The sequence below is a fragment of the Meleagris gallopavo genome, chromosome 21 (genome assembly GCF_000146605.3).
Source record: "Meleagris gallopavo isolate NT-WF06-2002-E0010 breed Aviagen turkey brand Nicholas breeding stock chromosome 21, Turkey_5.1, whole genome shotgun sequence".
In the NCBI taxonomy this organism is placed as follows: domain Eukaryota; kingdom Metazoa; phylum Chordata; class Aves; order Galliformes; family Phasianidae; genus Meleagris; species Meleagris gallopavo.
Window position 1 is genome coordinate 3,066,187 of NC_015031.2, and position 14,753 is coordinate 3,080,939.

At 44.1% G+C, this 14,753-nt stretch overlaps 1 protein-coding gene across 1 annotated transcript in view; it reads right to left on the minus strand.

The window, feature by feature from the left end:
- The window catches only part of LOC104913866 (general transcription factor II-I-like), a 28,638-nt gene extending 13,896 nt beyond the window's left edge, over positions 1-14,742 (minus strand). Inside the window, exons 1-4 of the mRNA XM_010721824.3 lie at positions 14,577-14,742; positions 11,927-12,032; positions 10,804-10,942; positions 1,488-1,622 (exon numbers count right to left, since the gene is read on the minus strand). Of these exons, the coding sequence (XP_010720126.1) occupies positions 1,488-1,622; positions 10,804-10,942; positions 11,927-12,032; positions 14,577-14,656 (460 nt within the window). The 5' untranslated portion in view covers positions 14,657-14,742. The remainder of the gene's footprint in view (positions 1-1,487; positions 1,623-10,803; positions 10,943-11,926; positions 12,033-14,576) is intronic.
- Between the last annotated feature and the right edge of the window lie 11 nt (positions 14,743-14,753).

The window sequence follows — 14,753 nt, forward strand, 5'->3', positions numbered from 1 at the left end:
GGGGGCTGCCGCTGCTGTTGCTGCGAGGATGTGGGGGGGCCGCCGGCAGCTTCAGTTCCTGGTTTCGAGGAAGGCGCTGAGCTCACCCAGCTGCGGTCCCACTGGGGTTGTGACATCCCCAGGCCGCCCCGAGCAGCGCTGCCCCGCGCCTGGCCCGACGTGCGGGCATCGCCCTCCATCCCCGTCCCAGCCCGGGCTGCGGGTCGCACCGGCGATCGCTGTCACCCAGCCGTGGCTGTCACCACGCCCACCCTGGTGCGTTGGGGTTCGTCCCCAAAGGGACCCGCAGCTCTAAGGGTCGGGAGGTGGGAACGATGCTGTGCCACTGGGGCCGGTGGGGACACGGGGGGGTTTCCATCAGGCAGTGCCGCGGGGCTCCTCACGTCTTTTCTCGCTGCGCTGTTTTCCCCGTTGTTTTTACGAACCGGGAACGACTGCCCGCTGAGCTGCAGATGGCCCCTGCCGAGTCTGAGGCACAGCAGCATTCTTTTGGCCTGCATGACCCCCCCCCACCCCCTTCTCCCTTCCCCAAGAAGTGGTTTGGGTGGAAACGTGTTCAGACAAAAAGACGCTCTACCCCCAAACTCGCTCCCTGCAGGCAGCAGCCGGGACTGAGCCTCCAACCTCCCTCCCCCCCAGCTTCGAGCCCTGCGGGGCTGTCGGAGCGCAGAGCGGTGTTCCTGCACTTCACTGAGGTGTGAATGCTGCTTCGTGGTCCAGAACCCACTCTGAAAGGCCTCGGCTGCAGCTGGGGCTGATGGGGCTGAGTGACCCCACTGTACTGATGCTTGCTCCCCCACTGCTCCACGGATTCACAGTTGAGATTGATACCAGGTAGACATTTTGAAGTGTTGTAAGGGGAAACAATCCTCCCTTGGGAAGAAGAGGGTATTGTCTGTGCTACGTCAACATGGATGAAGACTCCTTTGATCAGGTACTGCCCATGTTAAAGCAGAACACCTCAACCTTTATGTTATCCGATTCATCAGTACCAATTGATCCCCTTGGAAAACTGGCAAGAGGAGAAGTGCCCAGCTCGTTCTTAGGTGGCCATGCAAGTGTAAAAAGAGCGAGGGGAGCACTGCCCAAACGGCCACCAAGGGCCACGTAAGGGCTAGGACACAGCACAGGCACAGGTGGCCAGGAAAGCAGACCAAAGGGGAGGCGATATTATGATGGCTTAACTTATGGATATATAGGCAGGAGGCGTTCCTTCTCTAATAGAGAGGTGGAATATGGAATACTTGTGAACTTCATGTATAAATACAATGAAGAAAATTGCATTATTATGCTTGATTTGTGTAAACTTCCACCAGCACTCAGGCCCAAATAAAAAGTAACTCTCCAGAGTGTGTGGGAATTGGCTCACTGCACACTGGGTAGTAAATCTGCTTTTCAGACAACGAGATCATAGAGTACCCTCCTTCCAACTGGAATAAAAATTCAGAAATCCAAAGCAGGTATTCTGAAGACCCTGAAGCACTCACCATAGCAAAAGCAGAAATAGTCCTCTACAGACTTCCTGAGAGCTTCCAGTTCCACGGCATCCACTGTCAGTCTGTTGGCAGGTAGCACACACTTCGTTTCCTGCAGCTCTGCAGCCCTCTCCCCCTCTACAACACCTAAAAATGAGGCAAAAAATCAAACAAGTTATCAAAACCCTCTCGACCAAGCTCCTCTAGTTTAGACCACAGAGGGGTTAGAAGGATTCCTGCTCAAAGTTCTTCAACCTAGAGGCAAATGTATGTGGGCAGTGGGTAAATATTATTATGCTCTCCATACAGCCTTTGTAAATATCCCCCTCTGAGCGTAAGAATGATAATTAACACAGCCAAGCTGACTTTTCTTTGCATGCAGATGTAGAAAACACCATTAATCCCAGGAGAGAATAATACAGTAGAAATTAAATGCCAAAAAGGCTCAGGAAGAAAGGGCTGGAATACTAAACAGGAAAATACTAAAACCTCTGTGTGGAAGGTCTCTAGCTCTACACCTGATGTCTCATTCAGCAGATACTGCACCCTGTTATAGGACACAGCTCCTACCTTTGTGTGGCTTTTTCACCTTTTAAAAGACACTGAAGTACATCTACTGCTGAACAGGGGGAGCTGCTAACAACAGAACAAATGAAAAGAGTATTTCAGTCCTAAACCTTATCCTATTTTGATCATAAGCAGCAAACAGAAGTGATTTATTTTCAGGAGCAGCCTTTCCTTTCTGTTATTGTAGTTTTATTGAGAATCACCCAGAAAAAAAATGGGGGAAAACAATATTTTTTTTTCTACAGATGAAAGAAAACACAAGAAAGAACTACGTTCCTACGAGTAACAGGACAATCAGTGTCAAAACTGCATCATGATTTCACTGTGAACAAGAACACAAACGCTGCCATTCACACCAATACTGCCAGCATGGTAACGTGGCTAACACAAAAAGCAAACATCAGATTGAACAACTGATTATAAATGGCTGTGAAACAAGCTGAGAAGAAACACTGGCACTAAAAAAAGGCATCTGTCACCTAAAAAAAGCCCTCATCAGGCCCAGTACAGGTGGGAAGGTGAGGTGGTGGAAGAGCTGTGTTCTCCACAGCTGGGAGCATGCTGCAACACAGCACAGATACTCTGCTAGAGCCAACCTGTGCTCAGCAGGGTTACAAGCAAGCTACCTAGCAGCAACTCTCATCCTGCATTGAGCATCTGTACGGTCAAGCATCCTTTATCTTCCTGCCTTACCCAGCTGTTTTGGTTACTCAGAACCATGTTCTTGCCCTGAGCACAGTGGGTGGCAAAGCAACCACCCAACAGCACACAGCTGTCTCCATCCTCATGAAGAAAACAATCATCTTTCTATATAAGGGCTGAATAGGTTGCTTTGAAAGAAAAGCCCTCCAAAGATTTTGGTTGTTTGTTTTTGGTGACTCAAAATGCTGGAATTTCAGCTTGGTAGTTTTTATTTTTTCTTGTTGCTGCAGAGCAGCTCAGCATCTACAGCCTGGCCTCTGTACAGGTCAACACTGCAGCTTCCTTCCCTAAATAAGTGCTGTGATGCTTATAAACTGACGAAGAGCAGCACAGCTCAGCAGTGTTACACAACATCTGCTCTCAAGGTCCACTAAAGCATGTTCTCTGATTGCAGACAAAAACAGGCAACAAAGCACGTCTGCATTCAAACATCAGACTGCAAGGAAGGGAACACAGCTGCAGGCTGCAGTTCTTTACAGAGCAGAGCTGTGCTGCAGCCAAGTAACAGAGGGAGCACTGCCCACCTAAAAAAGAAAAATCAAGCTTTAGCAGATAAACAATTTAATTGAAGTCAAAAGAGGAGATGGTGTGCAGACAACAAGAGAGAGGAGGAGCTGGGATTCACTATTTGACACTCCACTAGCAAAAAGGGCACTGGGCCCGTGGTATGCAAGGCATCCTGCAACAAAATGTTGGCATTCCCCAAGGTACAGTAAATCAGGAAATGATTGTAGGAGTACCAATGTCACCATGTGCGGACACAAGAGGCACAGTAAGGCCAGCAACTCCATTGCAGCAACATGGGACATGCATTTCATCCTTTGTGCTTAAGGAAACTATTAGCCAAAAGTGACTACAATCAATCAGAGGGAAAGTCTTCACGCTTTTGCTCAGCTTTGCCCATATAATTCAGCCCTAAGCTTTTCTATTCGACAACAGCTCTAAAGAAAAATAATTTTATGAATGTCAAAGAGAAGATCACCTGAGGCAGACACTGAGGAGGTGGATTTGAAATGGATCTGCTACTGATGGCAACTCTGTTTGCAACTACAGGGAAGAAAATGGGTAGGCTGCAGTGAGATGAGGCTTAACTCTGAGCAGGTTATTTTTTTTCTTTAATTTTACTTTTTGTTGTTGTTGGTGGTGGTGTTCTTTTTTGTTTAAGTACTTACTAACTTAATAAACCTTAACTGGTGAGGCAGAGACAGAAGAGCGAAAGGTTCCTGCCAAGCAAACTAGCCCTAAAAAGGATTGAAAAGAGCTAACCACATCCTAAACAAACCCAGAGCAGTGCAGGCTGGCTAACATTGGCAGTGCTGCACAAAAAAAAAAAAAAAAAAAAAGGGTATCTGGGCTGGCACAAGTCCTGCAAGAGCCTGTGCTCCCAACACATCCACATATTCAGGGCGGAGGGCAGTGGAAGCAAAGGAATCATCCCTGAGGAAGGCAGGCAGAAAGTTCTGAGAGGTCTTTCAAAATTCTTATATAATTACACACAAGTTGCATTTTCAAGAGTTCTCTTAAAGGTGTTTTGGTTTTTTTTTTCCTTTTCTTTTTTTTTTTCCCCTTTTGAGAAGTTGTAAAAAGGTATCAACTAATTCTTAAATCTAAGTGAGCTGACAGAAGTAAAACTTAGCAAAAACAGAGTAACTCACCCCTAATGCTGCATGTGTGTTAAAAGGCAACAAAGGAGATACAGAAAAAGGCATGGCTAGCCAGGACAGACCATCAATCACTTCAGCTGGAGCCCTTGTACCAACTTGGGAAGTTGGAGGGGAAAAAAAAGAAGAGGAAGAGAATCACAGTTAAGGACAAAAGCAATAGAATCTAACAGGCCACGAGGTAAGGCTGAAACAGCAAGACATGGATTATTAATGTGGAGTTCACCTAGAGAACACATCAGTGTTTAAGAAAAGTGCAGCATAAGACAGCCCAAGAATTGCACTGTGTGTGTTTCACAAGGTTAGACAGAAGGGGACTGGGAAGCCAAACCTGTTAAGTGATGAGAGAACGATGGCAGGGAAGCAGCACTCAGTTGATGATTGCTTTGGATCTTATTGTTACTTCTTGCAACTGCAACTGTTCAGTAAGTGCTAGGAAGGAATATTATCTTTATTTAAACTCAACTGTAACCATGATTTATTGTGAATATACTGATCAAGTCTTTAAAGGGGGATGCCTTTACTCTCCCTAAATACAGACTTGGAAGTGATGGAATTCCAAAGAGCTTTTTTAAGACTTAATTCAAAGAATGAATGCAATTCTGTTTGTTCTGTCAAGCAGTTATAACTGCAACAGAACTGCCCCAAAAATAGGGTGGGAGTGAAAACAAATGCACAGTGCAAACTAGTGCTTCTGATAAACAGAGCATGATGTAAACACCAAAGAGATGGGAACAGCAGAAGCTCAGAGTGCTGGAAGCAGCAAGAGAATGGAAGAGCAAGAAAGCAGGTAAGACAAAGCAAACAGTTACCATGCCCACACCTTTTGTACAAAATGATTATGAAACTATTCCCTAATTAACTCCAGGCAGAGCCAGCCAGGTTAGCATAATGCATCACTACCGAGGCATGACACAACCTGGCTCACATAACATGAAATGGACAAGGCAGTGTTCATGTGATCCCTTCCACCAGCAGGGCACCAAGGCCCTCACTCCCCAGTGACGGACACAGCAGGAGTAAATGTGTGATGGTAACCAGCATGCTTGGTCTGGGAGATGGTGACAGGCTGCTGTCAGCACAGCCAAGAACAGCTGTCAGCCTCTTCTCATCTTGCCATTTGCAGAAATGCCAGTTATTCCAAGTCATCTGCTGCAAAGAGGGAAAAAAAAAACAAAAAACAACACAACAAAACATTGAAAACTCAAGGACAAAACCAAGAGCCACAGCTGAGGAAGCTCCCACTAAGACTGACTGGAGATTGCCTGTTCCAACACATACTTAAACAGAACAAGCCTTCAGCAAAGGCCACTCCCAGATAGTGAAAAGGGAATCTGGAATTAAAAAAGACAACAAACAACAGGTTGAGACCTACAGAGCTTCAACAGCTCTGGCTTGGCACTCAGAAAGCATCCTGCTAGTTAGAGATTGAAGAATGCAACCAGTCCAATCGTGCTCTCCTTCGGTGTGTTCTTTAGTGTGCACCAAATCTAAGGTGAGAATTGTAGTAGACATGGCCCAAAAATATGCATTTATAATAGGGAATGGATCAGAGATGGCACGTGTGCACCTTCACAAGTGTGTTGTCAGGATTAATCCTCCACCTGTCTCTCACTGTTTTTCTTTCCCTTACTATTTAAGCCCACAATTTAACAAGTCCCTTCTCTTCTAAAATATTCTGTAGCTTCAGGAGCAGCAAAAGCCATGGAAGTCACAGCTGACCACAGAATAGCTCACAGCCAAAGGAAATGACTGTGGGAAACCAGTTTTCCCACTGACACATCACCATCAAAGCAAAAATTGCATTTTTCAACTAGCTGCATCAGTGTCAAGGGATCACCCTCCCAGCAACACAAAGATGTCAGCTCGTTACAGAGTGGTATCCTCACATTTGCCCTGGCACAAAGAAGTCTGCCCTTTAGATACTGTAACTAAGACAAATGGAATATGATCAGGAGCAGCTAGAGCCACTAGTAATCTCTTGTTAGAGTAACACTGAAAAATGTATTCAGCTCTTACCATATGTGCCAGAGGATGCGGCCTGCACTTCCAATCACATACATTCTGCTTCCTGGCTGAAGAGCAAACCGTCCCACCTAGAAGCTATTTCTGAATTCACACAGGCATGACAAGCAAGAAATACACAGTAAGAATACAATCGGAAGTGATTAGGATCATAAGGAAGCAGCAAGGCTGCTGTGTTCATACTTGGTTTACACCACAGCTGAAGCATCCACACAAAGCCCAGAGTAGCAGTACAGCAAGTTGCTGTACCAGGAACTCTCTGTAGATTTAAAGATTTTTAAGCATAAGACTGAAATTAACACAGAGCTACCTACTGAGTTAATAAGATATCCACACTGCTGTTGACTCCAACCTGTCATTCTCTAAACACAAGAGCATGATGCTCTCAGGCCTGCAAAAGTACAGTCTATCCAGCACAGCATATATGTAATACAAATGGATCAAACGTGTAAATAGCTTCATCCATTAGAAAGTGAAAGAAAGCTGCAAAACATACCAATCAGGGCTTCAACACATTAGGATCTTGTATTTATATGCTATATAGTTGACTGAGCTTGATTAAAAAAAAAAGTCATTTATTTCTAGGTTGTCTTTTTTGAATATCATCAGCTACAAAGAAAAAAAAACAAAAAAAACAGTGATATAAGGGCTATTTAGATGCCTACAGGTAGATGGCACAGAGACTTTCAAAAGCACCACTCCAGATTTTCTAGGCAGATAAGCTGTTTTGTAAATCTGACTCTGCTGCTAGCACTGCTTTTTTATTGCCAGTATTAGGAGTAACTGCAACTGCTGTGATGCAACGAGCAATGTCACACAACTGCAAGAGTCAAATTTACTGAGAACTCTTAGAAACAGATTGGGAAAGTGAGAAAAGAGGGGAAAACTGAGAAAAGTCACAAAGCCTTCTATTTCTGGTGTCCAGTCCAGCCTAGCAAAGTCCTGCTGCTTAAACACACAGGGTAGACAGATGAAAAGAGCTGCACCTTTTTATATAGTTAGGAAGACACTGCAAGAAAGGCAAGGTCAAGGTATAACAGATTTGCTTTCATCTTACACAGGTATCCTCCAGTCCATGGGGATGAACAATTAGGGATGAAGTAGACTGATGCTCTCCAGTGTAGGTGTTGTATGCAAACCGACACTCAGAATCCAGTTTGCACATCCTTGAAGATCAAAGGATGCCCAGGATCAAAACATCACTGTTTTTGTGCATTAGACACAAAGTCAAAACACTCATTCTCTATGGAGGAGAGATCCTGCACAGCAAACAGCAGCTCCTGTAGAAGCCAAACTCAGTACTGAGAACAGTCACTGCATGCTTAAAACTGCTGTTACAAACTAGGAAGCCAGCATCTATCGTTGTAAGACCCAAGGCATGGTTTAACTTAAGCTCTGGATGCTTAATTCCTCCTAGAATACAGAAGTTACTGTATAGCCCAGAAATGTTAAATTCAGTTACACAGATGGGATTTACAGCCCACACCACAAAGTCCAACAGTTGGAGACCTGAAAGTACTGCTTTCCTTTTTGTGAAGAGATGGTAAGATGCAGCCTTTCATGGTTCTGCTTACCTTATTTTTTCCTTTTAAATTGCTGACAAGAGGAAAAAAAACTCCCTGCAAAGCCTAACACATTCCCAGACGCCCAGCCACAGATCTTCAGGCAGGTCCACAGTAGCCTTATTTATGGGACAAGTCATTTTACTTGCCTGCAGAATTTGGAGGATATTGAAGATATTCAACAGTAATCCACGTACCAAAGATACTGGTGAGTCAAAGCTGAGCCATCTTTCTTGTAAAATCTCTGGAACACTGTGTGACATTCTTTCATCACGAGTAGGAGGAACAGCTGTACTCATTTAAAACAGAAATTCTGATCACTCCTGAAGCTACAAGGAGCCCTTGCAACCCATGGCTAGATGGACATGGAAGTACAGGTAAGAAGAGTGAAAGACTCTCAGCCAAAGTCCCTCCAGGACTTAAAGCAGAACTCTGGCTAGATGCATTGCTAAGATCAGCAGAGAATCCTGAGGCCACTAGAAGGAAAAACAAGGCTTCTAAGAATCCAGTGCTTACCATTCAGGATGAGCAGTCTACAGATGCAATCCCAAAGCCCTAGCACCAAAGAATGAACAAGCAGCAATACTGAGAGCTGACAGAAAGCCATAGAACTTGCAGGACTGTACTTCCACACAGCCCATGTACTGAAGGTGCCACAGCTGGCACCAGTGGATGTTCAAGGACAGGTCACCAGGACTCTTGGCAAACACTCAGCATCTGGGTGAGGACTGGATACACAGTGCTTTCTAATCCTGCTCAAAGTACAGAGCAAGTGATCAAAAAGGCACTTCTGAGCCAACAAGCTCTTCTGAAAGTTTACTTCTGACTGGCAAACGCAGCTTGGGGATGAGCTGAGGCCTCTTCAACTGCCCTTTTGTGTGTGCAGAATCAATAGCAAACCTCAAGGGAAACTGTCAAGATGGCTACACGAAGGCAATGTCATCCTCAAGACATCCCAGCCTTCCACCTCCTGTTCAGAATGGCTGATAATCTAGAGAGCAAGGAGGCATTTCATCTCACCACAGGCCATCCATGAAGAACTGTGAATACATTTCAGTAGGGAACAGCAAGAGGTACTGGTAGGACAAGAGGTAGATGATCTGCACTGGTTCCATACCCATGGCTTGCCCATACTCTGTACGTTATTGGAGTGCCTCTCACATGCTCCTTTTTATGTAGAGCAGAAACTCACACAGGCTTAGAAGAACTGATGATGCAGGTTACCTGAGTTACAGATCATGCATGGAAGCAGAGTTCCACACTACAAAGCACAGCAAACCATTTCACTGTAACACAGAGCTTGCAGCCATCTTAATTAAGCACAGTTCAGAAGAGTGTATTATCTGACCCCACTTTAAACAACTAATGCCTTTTCAACATTCAGCACACAGCACATATCATCATTAATAAAAGCATTGCTACAATCTGTTCCCATCAAATTTTTCTTAAGGTAACATGGTACAGCAAGATCCTTATGGAGCTTCTTCCTTCTTCCACACCTAACCCATGAATATAGACTGAGATTTGGGTGGCTTTATTCACACAGATCTACCCCACGGTGCCCTGGAGGAAGCATATGGAAAATACTGTTTTCAATGTAGATATTGTTTAATCATATCTGACAGCATAAAAAAGATATTCATAGGTAGTATAATTGGAATAAAACAAAGGATCAGGGCTAAAAGAACTAGCATAAGATTTGAATAAACATACGCATATCTACAGAAATCTTAACTGATACAGTTCAACCAGCATGGAAAGAAAACCATGTGCTTGCCATGGTCCAGAACCAAAAGCACAGACCTAACCAGGGAGATCAAACAGACCCCAGCTACTGCAGATCCCAGATCAACACACACTGCAGACAAAGCCCACACCATTCTATCTGGGCACACAATACCTCTGTTCTGCCTGTACCACTGGCTTAGCAAACAAAGTACTTGGTTTCACAGGGAAATCCTTTAACAGCAAGACAGGTGAAAAGCTGAACTTCCTCCCATTATTCAGCTAATAGTTTTCATAAATACCAGTATCAAAACCCTGCCCCTGTAGAAATTATGAAGAGGAGGAATGGATTTATCTTATCCTCAATTCCTCACTGAGGTCATCACTCTGCATTTTGATATCATGCTACAGACCCACATTACAGTGGTTTTCTTAGAGTAAATACACTTAGGCCTACAGAAAGTCACTGTCCAACAGCACAACAGTAGACAAACCCAGACTCTCACCACAGCTGAATTCTTCAGAGTTTTAACTAGCAGCAAAAGCATTTTTAGGAGTGAATCTTTCTGTTACAGATTAAACATGGTTGCATTGCACGCAGTATTTAATTAGTCAAGCCAGAATGTCTTACAGCTGTTGTTTTAAAATTCCCCCAGACTGGTTTTTTTCTTTCACATCCTGCTCTTGACCTTCATCTTCTCCCAGGCAGATAAAGGCACTCTGCATTATTGGCTAAGAACAGACCAGCAGCAGTGTTTTCCTATACAGGCATGTAAAGCCTCCACAAAGAATCACTGCATCTTTGAGAGCCCACTCTTAAAACACTGCTCTGTACACAATGGATCATGTTTTATAATCACAAAAAAACATATAAACACAAGTTCCACTATAAAAATTAATAGAAACAAAAAACACTCCCACAGATGTGAAGGAGCACAGAAATAATGCAGCTATAACTTCAGAGCAGTGTACAGAATGCAGCCATGATATACAGGAACTTTGCTCTCAAGAGATACTGGTATTTTGCAGTATACATTAAGCAGCTTGAGTGAAATACAAAAAGAAGAAAACAGCGTTGGAACTTACAGTATTTAAGAAAATCCTTCTGAAAATCTTTCCTGGAATCGAGAAAGGCTCTTCCCCTCTCAGTTCCAACTACAAAGACATCTGTTTCATAGACAGCGATGCAGGCAACTTCTGCCTTGGACTTGGCAAGTTCTTTACACTATGAAAAGAAACAGAAAAGCATTTATTGTCCTTGTTAAATGTATGTTCTATAGAAATGTATGGGGAATCACTTAAAGCAGTTACTGCTTCTGCTGCCAGCATCCACTCCTTAAAAAGATATCGTGAGTTACATAATGTCAGTCAGCAGCAAAGGATAGTTTATGTATCTGGAATTCTTTTGATGAGAAACCTTAAAAGCACTGTAGATGCATTAATGAAATTGAGGTCTCATCTAGACTGAGAAGTTTAGAGAACTGCTTTTAATTAAAATGATTTATTCAATCTATCCTTTGGAAATTACCATTTCAATTAGATTTCAGTTAGATAATCGTGTTGTCCTAGCAAGAATTAGTATAGGAGTTTTGCCCTTCCACAGCACACTTAACACAAATACTGCTGTTTGGAGAAGTGTGGCTGGAAGCAAGGCTTCCTGTAGCCTGCCCTGAGCTGACAGCTGTGCTCTGTGTGGATCTGTGTGGATTCCTCCTGAGAAGGGGAAGGACTGCAGCCTCCCCATGAAGGTGTAGGTGTGCTCTGCTGGGAACAATTCCAGGCAAGGAAGTAACAAAAAAAAAAAAAAAGAAAACTTGCAGAGTATGGGGACAGGAAATTCCCAAGTCAGTGAGATCATCTAGAAGTGACCACAAAAGGTTAACTATCCTTCATAACTCAGGAGATCAGGGTGACATAAACAGTTGCTGCGTGACACGAAGCAACAAAGCCCTTAGGAACTGAACACAACCCTTGAGGAAAACAGCTTTGAAACCAATTACCTTATAATCATTATATTCAAAATTTCATTGCTAACACCACCACAAAGCAAAAAGGAAGGCTGTTAGCATGAATTTCCACAAGCACAAGTCACAGTAGTTGGAGAGCACGCACTAAGGTGCAGACAGAACAGCATACACCAGCTCTCTGGAGGGAGGCAAGGTATTGCTGTAGCACTGCATGTGCCCAGAGAGCTCTGACAGCCACTCACCATGGACTCCAGCGCTGACACGAGGAACGTGACCACCATCCTGCTTTCTGATGGGTCTTCATCATGCATGGACGTTGCTGCTACCGTAGCTTGGGCCATTCTCTTCCTGGAAAATCAAATATAAAACCTGTTCAGATACATGCAACAGTGCAGGAATAGCTACCTACAGATACATGTACTCAAAAATCCAGAATACCTCCACGTGAGCAAATATGCGGGTGCAGCAACAGAATAAACTGTTCACTGTTTTGTTCCTCCATACCTCCTGCTGCTTGAAAGTTAAAATGCTGTGCCATGTCTAGACAAAACACCTAGAGAGATGCATATTAATTGATTAGCTGGATTTACACTGATTTTTCTTTTCGTGCATGTTTGTATCTGCAATAGCCTGAAGAGGCACAGCAGAAAACGGCAGGTATTAACAGAATGACAACACTCTTTTGACACTGGTGTTAGAGTGACACGCCCTATAATTCTCACTACAAGTTCATTAGGTATCACTCAAATAAACACCACCACTAAGCCATCCCAACTCGAGGCCTGAGACTCCAGTGTCAGCAACCAGAGCCCGACGTTCTTATCTGCATATTAAACAGCTGCAGGATTAATTTCCAAGCTAAGAATTGCCAATTAAGGTGCTCAAATTAAAAGCTGCATTTCAGAAGTGACAACAATAGGATTAAACCCTATTTTATGTGCATCGTAACCGACTTTCAACTTAAAGACATAATAACCAGGACTTGTTCATGCTTATGTTGGCAGAACTGCCAACAGAGAAGGATGACTATACCAAGAACAGCTGCCAAGAGCACATTTTTTTGCTGGATGTTGCAACTGATGTTATTTTCACACATAGCTAATGCAACAACCTGACATGCCTGCAGGTGGGGAGAACTGGGAGAGATGTTGCTACTACAGCCCTACATGTGAGCCTTCAAAACCCCCCCCCAAAAACCTCCAAACACAGAGTAAGGTGGGGAAAACAAACTTGCAGCATCGACAGTGCAAGCTCACAACAGACAGCCAGCCGCCTTCTGATGCTCCAGGCAGGTCTGCAAGGTTTAAACAGCTTTAAAACTGCCATGGATAAACTGGCAGTGACAGTCTGCAGCTATTTGAGGGTATCTGAAATGAAAGGCAGAAATGCCAGCAGCTCAGATTCTGTGACAACACCACTGCTCTGCACAACCCCCCATGCAAAGCTTTGGGGAATATCCAGTGCCCGACTTGTCACCAGTGTGCTGCACAAAAAGGCCCATCTAGAAGCCATTCTTCCAACACTTAGTAGCTAGCTGCCAGAGTACCACTATTTAACTAACTACTTCAAGGCAAAATTAGACAGATTTCTAACAACTAATAAGCATTCAGGATAAAGAGTACTTAGTATTCCTATCAACTACTTTAAGACAAATGTAAGCAATAGCTACTAAAGAAAGACATGTAAAAGAAGGTCAAGAGAAAAGAGATGAAGGGAAAGAGCCAAAGACAGAAAACAGAGACATTTCACCACTCTTTGGTCCAGTACTGTCCTGAGTCTGGGGTGGTGATCTGTGGGGTGGTGGGCTGATCAAGGTAAACACGTGCTCACTTTCCTATAGCCCAGGAGGTCCAAAACTGCCCTTGTGGAGGCAGCTCTGCAGCCAGAAGATCTGGAGTTTCCAACAAGGGTCTCTGGGGTGATGGACCCCTCATCCCTCAATCCGTTGCTCAATCTGTTGCTGTTTTACTTTCTTTTGTGCTCAAACAGATGTTCTTCCTCAAGCTGAAGTTTTTCAGCCATAGGAAGAAACAGATGTTGTCCATAAGAGACATAACCTGCTTCTGCAGGTTCACTTCTCTCCTATCGCCCCTCTTAAGCTCTTCCTGCTCAAGCTGTCTGAAGCAGCACAAGCCAAATTCCTCGTCAGTCTCACACGGTGCCAAAGCAGCAAACCCACCATGCAGCACTACAAACACTAAAACCAATCCTACTGTACGGATGGAAAGGCTCGTAACCAAGAACCCCAAAATCCAGCTGCTGCTGCAAGCATGCCTGCACTCAGCCTTGCACATTGCTGTAGATCTGCTGCTCCCACGGGAAAGCAGCCCAGCAGGGGCCCTTCTGTAAGAAATGCCATTTCTTATGAGCACTTGTTGCCTTATCAAGTTGGAATAAGAAGGAACACAAGACTTACAATGAATGCTCTATCTGGAAGCCAGACTGCTGCCTGGCTGTTACTGGTCTCATCCCTTGGCTGCTCTGCCTTCAGGGTCAAGTTGCATCCAAACATCAGCCTTCAGACAGAAGGCACTGTATCAGAACTGCACAGATAGAACTCACAGCTGTTAAGTACAAGCAAATCTTTTTGACTATTCATACTGGCTAAAAGAAAGCTCTATTTTTCTTCCCCAGTTTGATTCAGAAAACGTTAATCCTGATGTGCCTTAGCTAATGGAGCACAGAAACCCTGGAGGGAAGCAGGCAGATCTGTGATGCTCAGGAAGATGCAATGCCCTTTTACCTCTACTACTATTAAAGACCACTTAAAGAGACAAAACAATCCCAACACTAGCTACTTTAAGAACATCTCTGATTTCTTTCACCCTCAAGTCTGCAAGTAAAGCAATACTTAATTCAAACCTCACCATTTCTGGACCAACATATACTCACAAAGTTTTAGATAAAATGAAAAAACAGCATCCAACCGCACTGCTCACGAGGCAGGTATACAAAATAAGTGCATTACTCATGGTGCAGCACAGAAGCTGTCAGCACGGAGCTTCATCCCTGCACTGCAGACTCAAGAGCAGCTCCTGCTTCCAGGCAAACTCCCCCTCCCCCATGGCC